The sequence below is a fragment of the Mchenga conophoros genome, linkage group LG15, assembly GCF_057382185.1.
Source record: "Mchenga conophoros isolate Kocher_MC1m ecotype Shallow Benthic linkage group LG15, M_conophoros_male_GT1.1, whole genome shotgun sequence".
In the NCBI taxonomy this organism is placed as follows: domain Eukaryota; kingdom Metazoa; phylum Chordata; class Actinopteri; order Cichliformes; family Cichlidae; genus Mchenga; species Mchenga conophoros.
Window position 1 is genome coordinate 31,510,390 of NC_140540.1, and position 14,987 is coordinate 31,525,376.

The following is a 14,987-nucleotide window of genomic DNA, read 5'->3' on the forward strand; positions in this document are numbered from 1 at the left end:
AAAAAGTTGGTAGGCAGTATGCATATGAATAAAATACAATATATACTGACAACAGACAGCGTGAACAATGGCGCTTCCTGTTATATAAAATGTCCACACAATGAGAACCTGCAATGTGTTGACCCATTCTGTCCTGTTATTAAGTGCAGCCCGAGACTAACCTTACAGCAGAGCTCTGAACCACAAAGTTTCACATACAAAAGATATCTTATTATCATTCACCCTAATGTCAGAAGGGCTGATCATGTTAATCCACAGTTTAATACTCTAGCAACCAGCCTTTTCACATAAAAGGGGTGGTGTTGGTAGAATGTCACCAATTACAAAACTCCAGGCAACAAAGTGATTTATTTTAAACAAATCTTCCTATCTAGAACAGCAGCGTGAACATAACAGAAAAGACACTGTGTGGTTATGCAAGTTATTTAAGTAATGTTAAAACCACTGGTGTTTGTGCATTTGAAGTTCCATCACCTAGTTCATCCTATTGGAATGCAGGAAGTAGAACTAACAAAAAGCTGCATAAGTTAACAGGCTTTTCAACATAACCCTTACATTAGGGCATAGGAGTTCCTGCTGGTTTATAATCCACTGTTTCATTAAATTACACCTGAAGTAAAGGATCTTCATAGTACAGAAAACTAGGGTTGAATGCCATATGGCAATGGATCCTGCTGAGAGGCAAACCACCTTTCTAATGCTGAAAACCGAGGGTTAACCCTTACATTACCTGGTTTAGCCCAAACTCCTTTTCATAGTATAAGCATCAAGCCTCCGTTCTACAGTATTTATTAGAGGTTATGGAAACTTATACCTGTTTGAAGAAAAAAGCTAATCCCAACCAATAAAAGTACACAGCACACAATGACACAGAAGACAAAGGACTACACATTCAGACTCCAAAGACCACCACTGCCATGCGTCGAAAGCATGGGAAAAAAGGTTTAATGTGTCAGATGAGTTACTCTGATGTCAGACTTTCATTTTCCTATCAGTGTAAAATTCAAAAATCCAGGAAAATCATACTAAATATGGTTCTTTTAATTATATTAGGCTTAGGGACAATTAAGTTAAAATACAATATGATTATATATAAACACTGTCAAGATTACAATGTACAATTAACAAGAATTTGTGCATGACACTGAAAAAGAAAAAAAAATCAACATTAGCTAAAACACCAGTTTAACTGGTTTAGTAAATGCATCAAGAATTTGAATGTTTGTGCCGTCACTTTGTTGTCGCAGCTTCCATTAATATGAAAGACCCCACAGATCTGAGAGCAGTGTGAACAGAATCAAAAATCACATTTTTCAGTCACAGAGCATCAAACCGTCGCACAATGAATGAGCAGAAGTGTGAAGCAGACAGGTGTGGTGATACTGTGATGATACTGTAGGTGCTTAAAGGAGAAAAAAAGTGCATGCAAATAACTGATTGTTCACAAATGTAGCTTTAACAACTACAACAACTAGCTGCTGATCAAAATTCACAGTATATTATGTGGGGAGAAAAAAAAAAAACTAGACTAAAGTAGCTAATGTTATGCTTCCATTTACATTATTTGCTTTTAGTGTGAACAGAATAACAGCCATCATGACTATGTGCGACTATGCAAATGGTTAAATGCAGCACAATAGTTGCATTTAGAACTTTTAGTAGTGGTTATTTTGGAAACATGACTTAACAGAGTATGCAGCAGGTTTCTCTCAGGACATCTGCAGGACCCCCACGCCCATCTTCCTTTTATTTGTCACCATTTTGTAGCAGCTGTTAGAATTTCTAAAGAGAAAAGCTTGTAGTTAAATAGCTTGGTTAATTTGTCTTATTAGTGACCGCAACTTTGGTTGTCGTCCTAGAACCCCAAAATAACAATAAATGTGATAAAACTGCAGTGCCTGCTATTCTCTCCAAGACAGCAGATTGAGCTTCTAGGTGAACGTGACGCATTACTCCTGTCATGCAATGGCTCAACAAGTCGTTAGTGGAAAGAATGTTTGCTATGCTTCGAGCAAGCCGAACCAGTTAATCGAGAGCAACGTAATGCTGTGCTGAAAAAGGCGTCTTCCAGTTAAGCGCTCTGTAGGAATTAGGTTAGACACGCATGTTATGCAATTGAGTGCGTTCATTTCAAACAAGACTATGAGTGCTGTCACCAACTCCATTCTGCTTTCCTATTTAGACCTTTTAAATTACATTAGCCAGTCAGTATATTCACGATTTCTTAAGAGTTTTTTTTGTTTGTTTGTTTTCTAATATCACAGCCTGGCAGTTGTGCTAATAACGAGTGGCATCGTCATAGGACGTCACATCCTGTTCAAAGTATTCCTCCAGCTTCCACTGCAGGGTCTCAAATGTAGGCCGGTCCTGTTCATTTTCCTTCCAGCAGTCCTTCATAATGTCATACAAGACTTTGGGGCAGTTTGCGGGGCATTGCATCCTGAAGCCCTCAGCCAGTTTCTGGACCACCTGAAAGTTTGTCATTGCTGAAAGAATCACAGACTCACATCAGTACTAATCTTACAAGCTGGAATTCTTGCTAGATCTTTGTATTTGATAGAAATCAAATCTCACCTGGGTACGGCATCTGGCCAAATGTCACAATCTCATACAGCAAAATTCCAAAGGACCAAACATCAGATTTGATAGTGAACCTGTTGTCATGAATGGCCTCTGGAGCGGTCCATTTCACAGGGAATTTAGTTCCTTCTTTGGCTTCGTACACATTTTCGCTTTCTTTCTGCAAGCAAAAAAAGGCACAAAGATCCAGCCAAAAGTGATCATCAAAGCACATCAGTTTATTCCTGCAGTACAAACATGTGATGTGATCCTGACAGTAGTATAATAGATTCTGTGGATTAGTTTGAGGAGTATTTACAAGTTATGCCTGAAAGCAAGCAATTACATTTAGTAAAGAATGCAGGTTTTCTGAAGGACGTATGACTGGAATGAACGGCATCATGAAAGCGTAGAATACCAATTTCAGTTTTACACTCACCATGAAAACCCTGGCCAGGCCAAAGTCAGCCACTTTGCAGATGTTGTTTTCGCCCACTAGGACATTTCTGGCTGCCAGGTCTCTGTGGATGTAGTTCTGTAACTCCAGAAAAGCCATGCCTGATGCCACCTGTGCAGCCATCTCAATTTGATCTGAGATACGCAGTGTTCTACCTTTATCCTCTGTAATCCAAAGAGAAAGCCAAGTTACTGGTCACAATCTTACACACACACTTTTTCTTTTTTTTAATGAAGCATGCCGGTAAGGAAACAAGTATAGTTAGTAGAGAATGCTAGCTTCTCAAAGAATGTATCTATTTAAGTCTGTCACTTTGACAGTAACAAATTCTTTGTTCCGACTACTGTGTCTATGTGGTAATTTCTATGATTTCATTTCTCTGCCTCCTCACATGTGACCCCAACTCTGCCAACAAGAGCTCAAACTGCCCTGCATAGATGCATACAAAAGCATTTTGGATAAAGCTTTAACTTCTGGATATAACCATGAAATCTTCCCTGCTGCTGGGGAACTGGATGAACCCAGAATATCAGTTTCTTTCTTTACTTGTTTAGAAACATCAGGACTAGCTCATCTTGGCTTGATGTCTTCTTAAGCCAGATAACACACACCAATTAGTTAAACTGCAGGAATGTCTTAAAGACATAAAGACCTGGATGGCCGCTAACTTTTTGCTTCTTAATTCAGATAAAACTGAGGTTATTGTACTCGGCCCTGAAAAGCTTAGAAATATGGTATCCAGCCAGATTCTTTCTCTGGATGGCATTACCTTGGCCTCCAGTAACACTGTGAGGAACCTTGGAGTGATTTTTGACCAGGACATGTCCTTCAACGCACATATTAAACAAATATGTAAGACTGCGTTCTTCCATTTGCGCAACATCTCTAAAGTTAGAAATATCCTGTCTTAGAGTGACGCTGAAAAACTAGTTCATGCATTTATTACTTCCAGGCTGGACTACTGTAATTCATTATTATCAGGATGTCCAAAAAACTCACTGAAAAGCCTTCAGCTAATCCAAAATGCTGCAGCAATATCTGTTATTAACCTCTGTCTCTCTTCCACAGTATGTCTTTTATCCTGTCTTCCTTCTCTCACCCCAACCGGTCGCAGCAGATGGCCGCCCCTCCCTGAGCCTGGTTCTGCCGGAGGTTTCTTCCTGTTAAAAGGGAGTTTTTCCTTCCCACTGTCGCCAAAGTGCTTGCTCATAGGGGGTCATATGATTGTTGGGTTTTTCCTCTGTATCTATGAAGCGCCTTGAGGCGACTTTTGTTGTGATTTGGCGCTATATAAATAAAATTGAATTGAATTAATTTTTGGGTGCCAGGGTGCTGGAAAGGAGAGTTCGTCCGCTAGTCGAACCTCGGATACAGGAGGAACAATGCGGTTTTCGTCCTGGTCGCGGAACACTGGACCAGCTCTTTATCCTCTCCAGGATACTTGAGGGTGCATGGGAGTTTGCCCAACCAGTCTACATGTGTTTTGTGGACTTGGAGAAGGCATTCGACCGTGTCCCTCGGGGTGTCCTGTGGGAGGTGTTGCGGGAGTATGGGGTGTCTGGCCCATTGCTACGGGCCATTCGATCCCTATACAACCGGTGCAAGAGCTTGGTTCGCATTGCCGGCAATAAGTCGGACTCGTTCCCGGTGGGTGATGGGCTCCGCCAGGGCTGCCCTTTGTCTCCGGTTCTGTTCATAATTTTTATGGACAGGATTTCTAGGCGCAGCCAAGTGGTGGAGGGCTTTCGCTTTGGTGGCCTCAGAATCTCATCTCTGATTTTTGCAGATGATGTGGTTCTGTTGGCTTCATCGGGTGAGGGCCTCCAGCTCGCACTGGAACGGTTCGCAGCCGAGTGTGAAGCAGCGGGAATGAGGATCAGCATCTCCAAATCTGAGGCCATGGTTCTCAGCCAGAAAAGGGTGGAGTGCCCACTTCGGGTCGGGGATGAGTTCCTGCCCCAAGTGGAGGAGTTCAAGTATCTCGGGGTCTTGTTCGCGAGTGATGGAAGAAGGGAGCCGGAGATCGACAGACGGATTGGGGCTGCAGCTGCAGTAATGCGGACGCTGCACCGGTCCGTCGTGGTGAAGAGGGAGCTGAGTGTAAAAGCGAAGCTCTCAATTTACCGGTCGATCTACGTCCCTACCCTCACCTATGGCCACGAGTTGTGGGTAGTGACCGAAAGAATGAGATCACGGATACAAGCGGCAGAAATGAGCTTCCTCCGAAGGGTGGCTGGCCTCTCCCTTAGAGATAGGATGAGAAGTTCGGCCATCCGGGAGGGGCTCAGAGTAGAGCAGCTGCTGCTCCACATCGAAAGGAGCCAGCTGAGGTGGTTCGGGCATCTGCCAAGGATGCCCCCTGGGCGCCTCCTGGGTGAGGTGTTCCAGGCATGTCCCACCGGGAGGAGGCCCCGGGGCAGACCCAGGACACGCTGGAGAGATTATATCTCTCGGCTGGCCTGGGAACGCCTTGGTGTTCCCCCGGATAAGCTGGAGGAGGTGGCTGGGGAGAGGGAGGTCTGGGCCTCTTTGCTTAGGCTGCTGCCCCCGCGACCCGGCCCCGGATAAAGCGGATGAAGATGGATGGATGGATGGATGAATTAATTTTTTCCCCACACAATCATTTTTTTGGATGAATTAACCACTAACCACAAAATGTATTCTGTAATGGCCTTAAGGACTGTGCTTTTTGACACAGATTACTCTCACGTGTCCAGCAGCTCAAATAGACCAAATCAGTAAATCTATTTAAATCTATTAACCAACATGACAACAACTATTTCACCGCTCACTCAGCTATCTTTATCTCATGGGAGATATTCTTTACAGTTAACATCTGATCTCTTCAGTCAAAACTATCAAATACAAATACATAAAAATTCTAATAATTACAAAGATCTAACCAACCTAGAACCTTAGATGACTCCTGCTAATCTGCTTTAAATCAATGAAAACAAAAGAACACAGAGTCAATCTGTCATATATTACAGGCCAGTAGATAACTTGTAATTGTCTATTTACAGCAGAGCAGAATGAGTCACTCCTCAGTAAGACTACTATCATCACCTACTTCCTTTAACCAGATTTTTTAAAACGTGAAGTCTAACAATCCAAGACAGTGATATATTTCTTTTGTATGTTCTAAATTCTTTACACAATGCATCTGATCTGTTACTAAAAGATTAAAATCTCGGTACCATGGCCTCTCACTGGTGATAACTTTTTAAAGAACAACAGCAGCAGCAGCGGTGGTTCTGTCATAAAGCAGAAGCTGTTCAGAATCACAGGTGCAAAATAAAGAGTGTGGCTGTCTTACTTTGAAGGTACTCCAACAGGCTGCCATTTGTCATCAGCTCTGTGATTATGTAGATGGGCTCCTCCAAGGTGCAAACGGCATACAGCTGAATCAGCTTGGGGTGCCGCAGCCTCTTCATGATCTGAGCCTCTCTCAAGAAGTCCTCTGCGTCCATGGTGCCTGTCAGAGGTGTGTAGTGATTTCATGGTTGTATACTGGCACTCAAAGCAGCTTAGAAATATGGTCATTTTTGTTGAACCCAGCAATGCTAACTGCTCTGCCAACAAATACAACTTGTTTGTGACATACATTTAACTTTACTTTTAAATATATTATCTTTATTTATTATAAGCTATTTTCAGATGGGTGCAAGTGGGCATCTTTCCAGAAAAACCTACTGCTAATTGGAATGTCAAAGGAATCTTCTAAGAAGCTTTCATGCATAGGAACTTGAGTCATATCCCATTTTCAATTCATACGGTTGAAGATCATATCGGCCCACCCAACTTGTAGAAGCAGTACTTATAGGCAGGTGTTTTATTTTATACAGCTGTGGCCATGGAAGTCACTGTAAAACTTGAATTTAATCATTTGGATGGATAAGTGAATACTTTGGTAACATAATCCATCAGTAAGGACAGATAGATGGAAATATACCAATTAGCAGTCACATAAAAACACAAAAGGCATATCTTTATGAGCACTGGCAAGTGAAGTGAATAACACCGATTATCTCTTCACCATGGCACCTTTTAGTGGGTGCAAAGGAAATTTCTTTCCTTAAATTTGATATGTTCGAAGCAGAAAAATGGCCAAGCATAAGGATTTGAGCAAGTTTGACAAGAGCCAAATTATGATTTCTATATGGCTTGGTCAGAGCAATGATAATTTGGAGCTCTTTTGGAGCGTTCATAGTCAACAGTGGTCCAAAGAAAGACGAGTCAATGGGCCGGAAAAGCTTACTGATGCATGGTGGGACCGAAGGTTGGCTCATGTGATCATGAGCTACTGTAGCTCACATTGCTGAAAAAAATGTATGCTGGTTCAAGATGTCCGAATGCACAGTGTATCACAGTTTACTGTGTACAGCGCTGCATTGCTGCAGAACAATGAGTTTCCAAGCTGACTCCTGTACACTCCTGAAAGCACCAACAATGGGCGCATGAACATCAGGACTTGACCATGGAGGAATGGAAGAAGGCAGCCTGGTCTAATAAATCCCATTTTGCTTTACATCATGTGGATAGCCAGGTGTGTGTGGGTCGTTTACCAGGATGCTCTGTGGGAAAATGGCAATCCAGCAGAGAGTTTGATGCTTTGGGCAATGTTCTCCTGGAGAACCTTGGGTCCTGCCGTGCATGTGGGTGCTACTAACATGTACCAACTACCTAAGCATCGTTTGAGAGCATGTCCACCCTTTAATTGAAATGGTAATCCCTGATGGCTGTGGCCTCTTTTAGGTTAATATGCCATAAAACAAAAGTTGGCTAAGGAATGAACACTCAGGGCTGTTTTGACAGCAAAAGGGTCCCAACACAGTTTTAGGAAGGAGGTCATAATAATATGTCCCATCAATGTAAACACCATTTTCATTATTAGCTCTAGTATCTAGAAGCACGCAGTAGTCAGGTGCTAATGATAAATAGCTTATTATTGGTTTAATAATTTGACGACAACTTCATCGGCTGATTAAGTTTCTTTATGTGAATCACTCTTTTTGTAGTTTTTAAGAGCAGCCCTATTCTGACAAGGTCAGAATGTCTGAGTATTTGTCGTTTTGTGTACCTGGTTTGAGAGTCTTCACGGCAACTGATGTAGTTTCATTCCATATGCCTTCAAAGACCTCACCAAACTGTCCCGCTCCAAGCTTTTTCAGTAGTTTGATGGAGCTACGATTGATTTCCCATTGGTCCACTGTGTTATAGGACAGACCATAAGTCTGTGGAACTTCTATCTGCAGACAGAAAGAGTCACAGATTTAAAATTAGTTAATTAATTAGATAAATAAATACAAATTATGCATCGTGCGTGGCAGCATAGTTTGTTTTTTACCTTTTTGCATGGCTCACCCAGACGTGCACAGAGGCCATCAGACTGTCGGGAGTAATGTTCCACTAACTCCTTCAGTGTTTGAAACGATTTGGCCCTTGACACATAGTAGTGACCATTGTCCAGTTTTCTCAGCTTGTAATGCTTCACCTTTCCATTGTCAAGCACTGTAAAATAAGTTAATAAGGCAACATTTGAACATCTCAAACACTATCAAAGATAAAAGTCTGAAACTTTTATTAGTCTTTCTTACTCTCAAAACGAATCATAGTCTGTAATATGGGACAGATAAATTGGCGCACTGGTGATGTAATGACCCTTACAGGAAATGCATGAGACTTTCTATACTAACTAGTTTATATTTCTTTACTTAAAATTATTATTTTTATTATTATTATTATTGTAATAGGACTTTTATCAGAAGAATGATAATTATGTTTGTAGCAGCAATACATTTTTTAAAAAGTGGTAAGCAAAAGATTTCTGTTATAAAACAGCATCAATATTTGGATTGCAAATACTCCATAAGGTTATCAGCTGGCTTTAATAAATAAATATAGCAAAAATTCAACCATGGTGGAAAGAGCAAGGACAGAGTGGAAAACAATACAGATAAGAGCTCAAAGAGATAAAGTGATCCTACTATTTTTTATGGCAGTGGAGACCTCGATTAAACTTTCTGACCTTTAAACCATTAGTCACTAAACAATGCTGCAGTGTCAGGGAAAGTGTGCATCCAATAGTATGGGAACAACAAAATGTTAACTATGTGAGAGCTGACCAACTTTTAGTAACAGTGTCAACGTCTTTTTGAAATATTCTCTCGCATAAGGTCTCTGGTTTTATTTTGTCTTGTTTTAATATTTTACGGTCTACATTTAAAATAAAACACTGTGGCATCCCATAAATGTTTAAACAGGTTCACAAGACTTTTACAAGTCAAAAAGCCACAGTAAAAGCAAACACAAGTGAACTTCCTAAAATGCATGTGACAGCATTATGGTTAAAGAAGTAATAAAGTCAAACAGCTGATTGCTGTCACTAGTCACAGTTCCTACCAGACCAAGTAAGACTGTAGCAAGAAAACCCCTGAGTGGACTAAAGTGAGCAGCTAGTAAGTGTGTTTTATTGGTTAGTAATTCAAATTTTATCGCTAAGAAAGAATATCTTTTTACAATATCACATTACTTTAGCTGATTTCATTCTGAAGCATTTTCATTTATAGGACCTGCCGGGTCCCATATTCACAAACACTCTAAAAATCAGTTACGACAGTTCCAAACTAAGAATTTCTAGCAAGAACTTAGAAGGGATTTAGAACAAAGTCTCTCAAACTCTGGCCAAAAAGAGACTTAAACCAAGGCATGACTGAATATGCAGGGCTGTTTAGGATGTAACCCATTTAATTTTATTAGCCAACTTTCAGAGGAAACAACTTTACACTTCTGGTCATTTATCCAGTTAGAGGAGCGGGGAATGGAAGAATAGGCAGATATTTCACAAGGTTTGGTTTTGGAGACACATACCACAGAATGGACTAAAACAGTTTAAAAGCCCATTTTTCAAGTGAGTTTGTGTAGGACATTACACAAGTGCTACTAAACCCCCCCCCCTTCTCGATGTCTTATTTTTGCATATTTGTCACATTCATCATCAAACTAATATTAGACAAAGGTATCCCGAGTAAACACAAATGATGATGTTATTTATTGAGGCGAGAAAAGCTATTTAAACCTGCCTGGCCATGTGTGAAAAAAATAACTGAACAGAATTTATGGAGTCACAGAACTATTAGCATGGGTGCATTGTGTTGCTCACTCATTTTGAAAGAAGGGAAAATCATGGCTATACTACTTTAATTTTCACAAGCAAAAAAGCTATAAAATTTATTTGATGACATTGACTTCAAAAGAGATGAAGTCAAGTGAGAGGTTACCTGACAGTGAGAGGTCTCCTTTCTGACTTTCACAGTTTCTGACGAGAAAGGCTCCATGCTTGTTCCCTCCAGCCATCAGCATCTTCTCAGCATCCAGCCTCTTGGTGTCAGGGAAATACCATCTGGACATCAGAATGGAAGCAGGATATGTCCATATTAGCAATGTTGCAGGGAAGACATGTTTCTGGACTGTCAATGCTTAAAATAAAAACTGCTGACACAGATATATCTTCTGTCATTTTATTTGGGTTTTAATGTTATTTATTTCCCAAGGAAACCAAGAAATCATCACAAGACAAATTTTAGAGTCAACTCTTTGCAAGTTTTCCAACACCGAGCAGATAAATAAGGGTCACAGACAGAAGTCAATGTTTTACATGTAAATTAAGTAAAATCTTATGGGCAATCTACCAGTATCAGGAATCATATTAACCACTACACCTTGGGCTCACTTTGTGTCTGCGTGTGTGTCCTTCAATGACCGTAGCCCTTCTATAACCAAGCTATGATATTTATGCTCACTTGGACTTTAAAAATCTAATTGAAAGAGTAAAAAAAGTCAAATCTGTATTTGAATGGTCTGACATTTTGAAAAGTTATTTTGACAAAAAAACTTTTTTTCCTTTGGCAAATATACTTCAACTAGATAGTTACACAACATTATGACTTTGTTTAACCTGTCAGAGTACAAAATTAACAACACGGGGATTCCCATTATGGGCAGAGTAAACCAAGAAAAACAATGATGTCACTGCACAGTTGCAGCTTAAATTAATTGTACGTTTGCATCAGTGCAAAAACACAATAAGTTTTCCTCTTTGAGTCTTAACTGGCTCATCTGGGTGCTTTCCCTTTGTAATGCTCAAAATCAAGTTAAAACTGAGGGTTATTTTCCAGTATTCACACACTTCAGACATATACAGTATCTCTGTCGAGAATTAGAGTGAGATTAATCAACAACAAATTCAAAGAGAGCCACATAGTGCCAGATGTAGAATTCAAAGGATTTCAAATCATAATCATAAACTACACTGTCTATAATGGAACAAATGTACCTGAGGGAATATTGAGTCATAAAACTGACTGATTGAGCTGTGACACCGTTTTCCATTATTAAAACAAAAGAGCTGATCATCTCATCGATAGGATTCTCTCTCTAAAATTGCGGAGTCTTTAGAAAGAACCTTCAGATGACTGATCTAAACTGGCACTATATCCTGAATATAATGTTCAGAGTGCTGTATGTTTCCATTTTTACTAAAGTACTGGTAGTAGATTCTGCTGTGTAAAACTTGATTTCTACTATTAGAACAACCACCTCTTCTTAATCACTGCTTATAGTCGAGGCTCTCTACCAGTCCACGTTACATTTGAGCCAGATTATTTTATGTGGTTAATCTAGATTTGATTAAACTGACAATTAAATTACACACTACAAGTTTTGTCGACTTGTTCTGAACTAACGAGGCCTGACTTTTAGTTTTCCATTAGTTATTTACAGATAACGGCTTTCCTGCAGGTACACAATGTGGCAGACTGGATAATTCATTGTGTAATTGCATTATGGAACAGGTCTGCCTATCTATTAGGTTTGCAACTGGACAAACTATGACACAAATAATGCCAAGACTGATTACCTCTTGAACTGGGTTTATTCTTGTAAAAAAAAAAAAAAAAAAAAAAAAAAAAAACCCTTCCATTATTAGTTAGGAATTTGTGTGACGTCATCTTTTTTCCAACAACTAAGCTACACATGGCAGCAAAGAAAAAGGTACACATTCCAGGATTGGTTGCTCTATAGTACCGTGCCCTACACAGGATACCTGAAGCTGAATTTATGACAAACCAATCCTGTCTTTATTCTCAACACTAGAGTTAAATGGCATGAAATGCCAGCAATGTGGCTTTAATGTGTGGTTCTGGTTCTTGTTTATGATCTCCACCTTCAACAGGAATCATTAACCTGTAAAGCTTTCCCAGCATTTCCTGGTCTCAAGGTGAATGATTAACTAGTTTCGGCAAAGACTTTAGGGATAAGGAAAACACGCCGTTACATTTTACAGCCTTTTACCCGTGGGACATGACTGACTATTCAAATGTTTTAAAAACGTCAATCTCAGGCAGAAATAGAACAGTAAAACACTTAAATCACAGGCTCAAGTACTTCAAAAGAATTTTGAGGTTTTTGAGGTACTTCTGCATCTTCTACATTCTGTCACTTTAGAATTGAGAGTGAACTCTAACGACATCGCCTTTACAACACTGTATTTACCATTCAGCTTCAGGAAGTATGTTCTTTTTAGTTGTTACTACCAGTTAAGTTAATACATGTTTCATTGGAAGAAATCCCTTCAAGGAAATTTAAATGACAAAGTAATTTAAGATTAGCTTCCTCCTCATACAAACCTATTCCGTTGATGACTGTCGATGACCATTTGTTGCAGTTATTTAGCATTAATAAATACATTTTAAAAAAAGAAATATATATATCTATATCCATATCTATATATCTATATCTATATACAAACATTTTAAGTGTTAGATTAAAGAGAAAGTTTCACTTTTTGTTGTCATTTTCGACACAACTGATATGAGAGGATTACTCTATGATGAAAATCCCTGCTGTATGTAACCCTTCTGTAAGTAGAAGAATATGACTGTGCGGATACAATTTGACTTGACTTTCCTTGGAAAGGAAATAAACATCTATTTTGTAGTATTATTGCCTATTTCCCCCTCTAGATTATTTTAAACTCTCAAAAAAAATATGTGCATTTACTTTGACCTGTAATTGATAACAAAAAAAAAATGTTAACTCGTTTTTCAAGTTGTTCTTCCATTCCCAAACAAAACAAAAATGGCTCCCCCCCTCAAAAAACAAACTAAATAAAATAAAATAAAAACCTTCAGCTTGGGATTCAAATAAAACACGTTTTTTTAATGGTTAAGTTTGATAAATTATATAAAGAAGACTTCACATGATCCTTCATACAAAAGCTATACTTACGGTTCGGCATTAATGCTCTCCACAGGCGCCACATAGTTAGCAGGGATGTATCCCTGTTTGGAGGCTGACACCCCGGTGAGGGCTTTAGCGAACCACCAATCACCGGCACTTTTGTCCAGGGCCTCTAAAGTATCCCCCGTGTTGAAGCTAAGATCCTCTTCTGTGCGAGCAGAGTAATCATACAGGGCGACATAATACTCCACATCAGCTGGTGGCAGCGGCGGTAAATCTCTTGTTGAATGAAAGCTCTGTTCGTCTTTGTCAGCAGCGCTCAAGTTTTTAATAACCGTCGATTTTTCCCCACGGTCGGTCTCGTCTCCAGAGGGGCCATTTTTTTTAAAACACCCCAAAAAACTGTCCCAACAGGCAGAAAACCTCTTTTGGATCTCCATGGTACTTTCGTCAATCACAGTCGGTCATTGTTTTTGTCAGGAATAAACAAGGAAATCGTTTAGAGAATCCGTCCTCCTGTCTTTATGATCCACATCCCATTAAATACAAGCGCATTTATTTTTCCCAGTTTGGGATGGTGGCGGTCTTTGACCTGAACACACGCCCAGCTATCACAGATCGGTGTGAGGGGAAGGGAGCGGTAGTTTAAGTGTGGATCGTCGTGTTAGAGGATCGGTCTCACTGTTCAGGTAGCAATCACCTGCACCTGCTCAGGAATGGGGAGCGGCTCGCGCTCACTCTCCACTGGGGTGACGTCACGCCTGCGCTTATAGTCGGGTTAGTCACGCGTTATGAATGTGGGAGAATGCTGATTCATGACACTTTTAGGAATATTTTTTATACATAATTTTCCATTTTTAGAGGCTCAAATGTAATTGGATAATTGACTGGCAGTTTCATGGCCAGCTGAGGCTTTTTACATTGTTATTTTATCACTAACTGAGCAGATAAATGTATTGATTTTACAGTGAATAGAAATAAATATGCTCATTATTTCTCCTTAATGTGACAATTAGCATATAAATGCTTAGAACTGTCATCATGGAAAGGTTTATCTTTATATAGGTATAGTTGTGTTCTCCACTTTGCATGCAGTCCTCATACAGTCATCGGGCTTGAAAACCTTATCTTTAAACCATATCTTTCTTATCTTTACTCCTCAAAACATACCTGTCATTGTAGCCTGGTAGTGCTACAATGACAGGTGGTTTGTCCCCTCTAACCACATTTTTTTTCCTCCAGAAGCAGACTTGACTTGTCCATGTGTGCAGCTTCAAATTTCAGTCAAGACTGAAGGTGTTAGTTCTGAATCAGAGGCTTTCTTCTTGGTTGTCACCGTCTCAGTCATGGCAATGTAAAACTATTAATATTTTCTAACAGTTCATGGCAAGCTTGAGCCCTGGTGGTTCCTGGATTATTCCTGAACATCCCAATAAGTTTCTTCTCATCGGATGCTGACAGTTTGTGTCTGTAAATGTGTGTGTGAATGGGTGGATGACTGGATATGTAAAGCGCTTTGGGGTCCTTAGGGACTAGTAAAGCGCTATATAAATACAGGCCATTTACCATTTACCATTCTTGCAGGGGTCTTGGCAAAGTGGTCATACATCTGAATACGTGTACTTTCAATTCAATTCAATTCAATTTTATTTATATAGCGCCAAATCACAACAAAAGTCACCTCAAGGCGCTTCGAGAAAAACCCAACAATCATATGACCCCCTATGAGCAA

The 14,987-nt window shown here is 39.9% G+C and overlaps 1 protein-coding gene across 1 annotated transcript; it reads right to left on the bottom strand.

The window, feature by feature from the left end:
- Positions 1 to 468: 468 nt before the first annotated feature.
- frk (fyn-related Src family tyrosine kinase) lies at positions 469 to 13,931 on the bottom strand. Its single transcript, XM_085247907.1, has 8 exons — positions 13,304 to 13,931; positions 10,297 to 10,418; positions 8,364 to 8,527; positions 8,097 to 8,265; positions 6,333 to 6,491; positions 2,999 to 3,180; positions 2,575 to 2,740; positions 469 to 2,486 (listed from the first exon to the last, which is right to left on the bottom strand). Exons 1-8 carry the CDS (start codon positions 13,693 to 13,695, stop codon positions 2,278 to 2,280), a joined length of 1,563 nt encoding a protein of 520 aa, XP_085104033.1. The 5' UTR covers positions 13,696 to 13,931; the 3' UTR covers positions 469 to 2,277.
- Between the last annotated feature and the right edge of the window lie 1,056 nt (positions 13,932 to 14,987).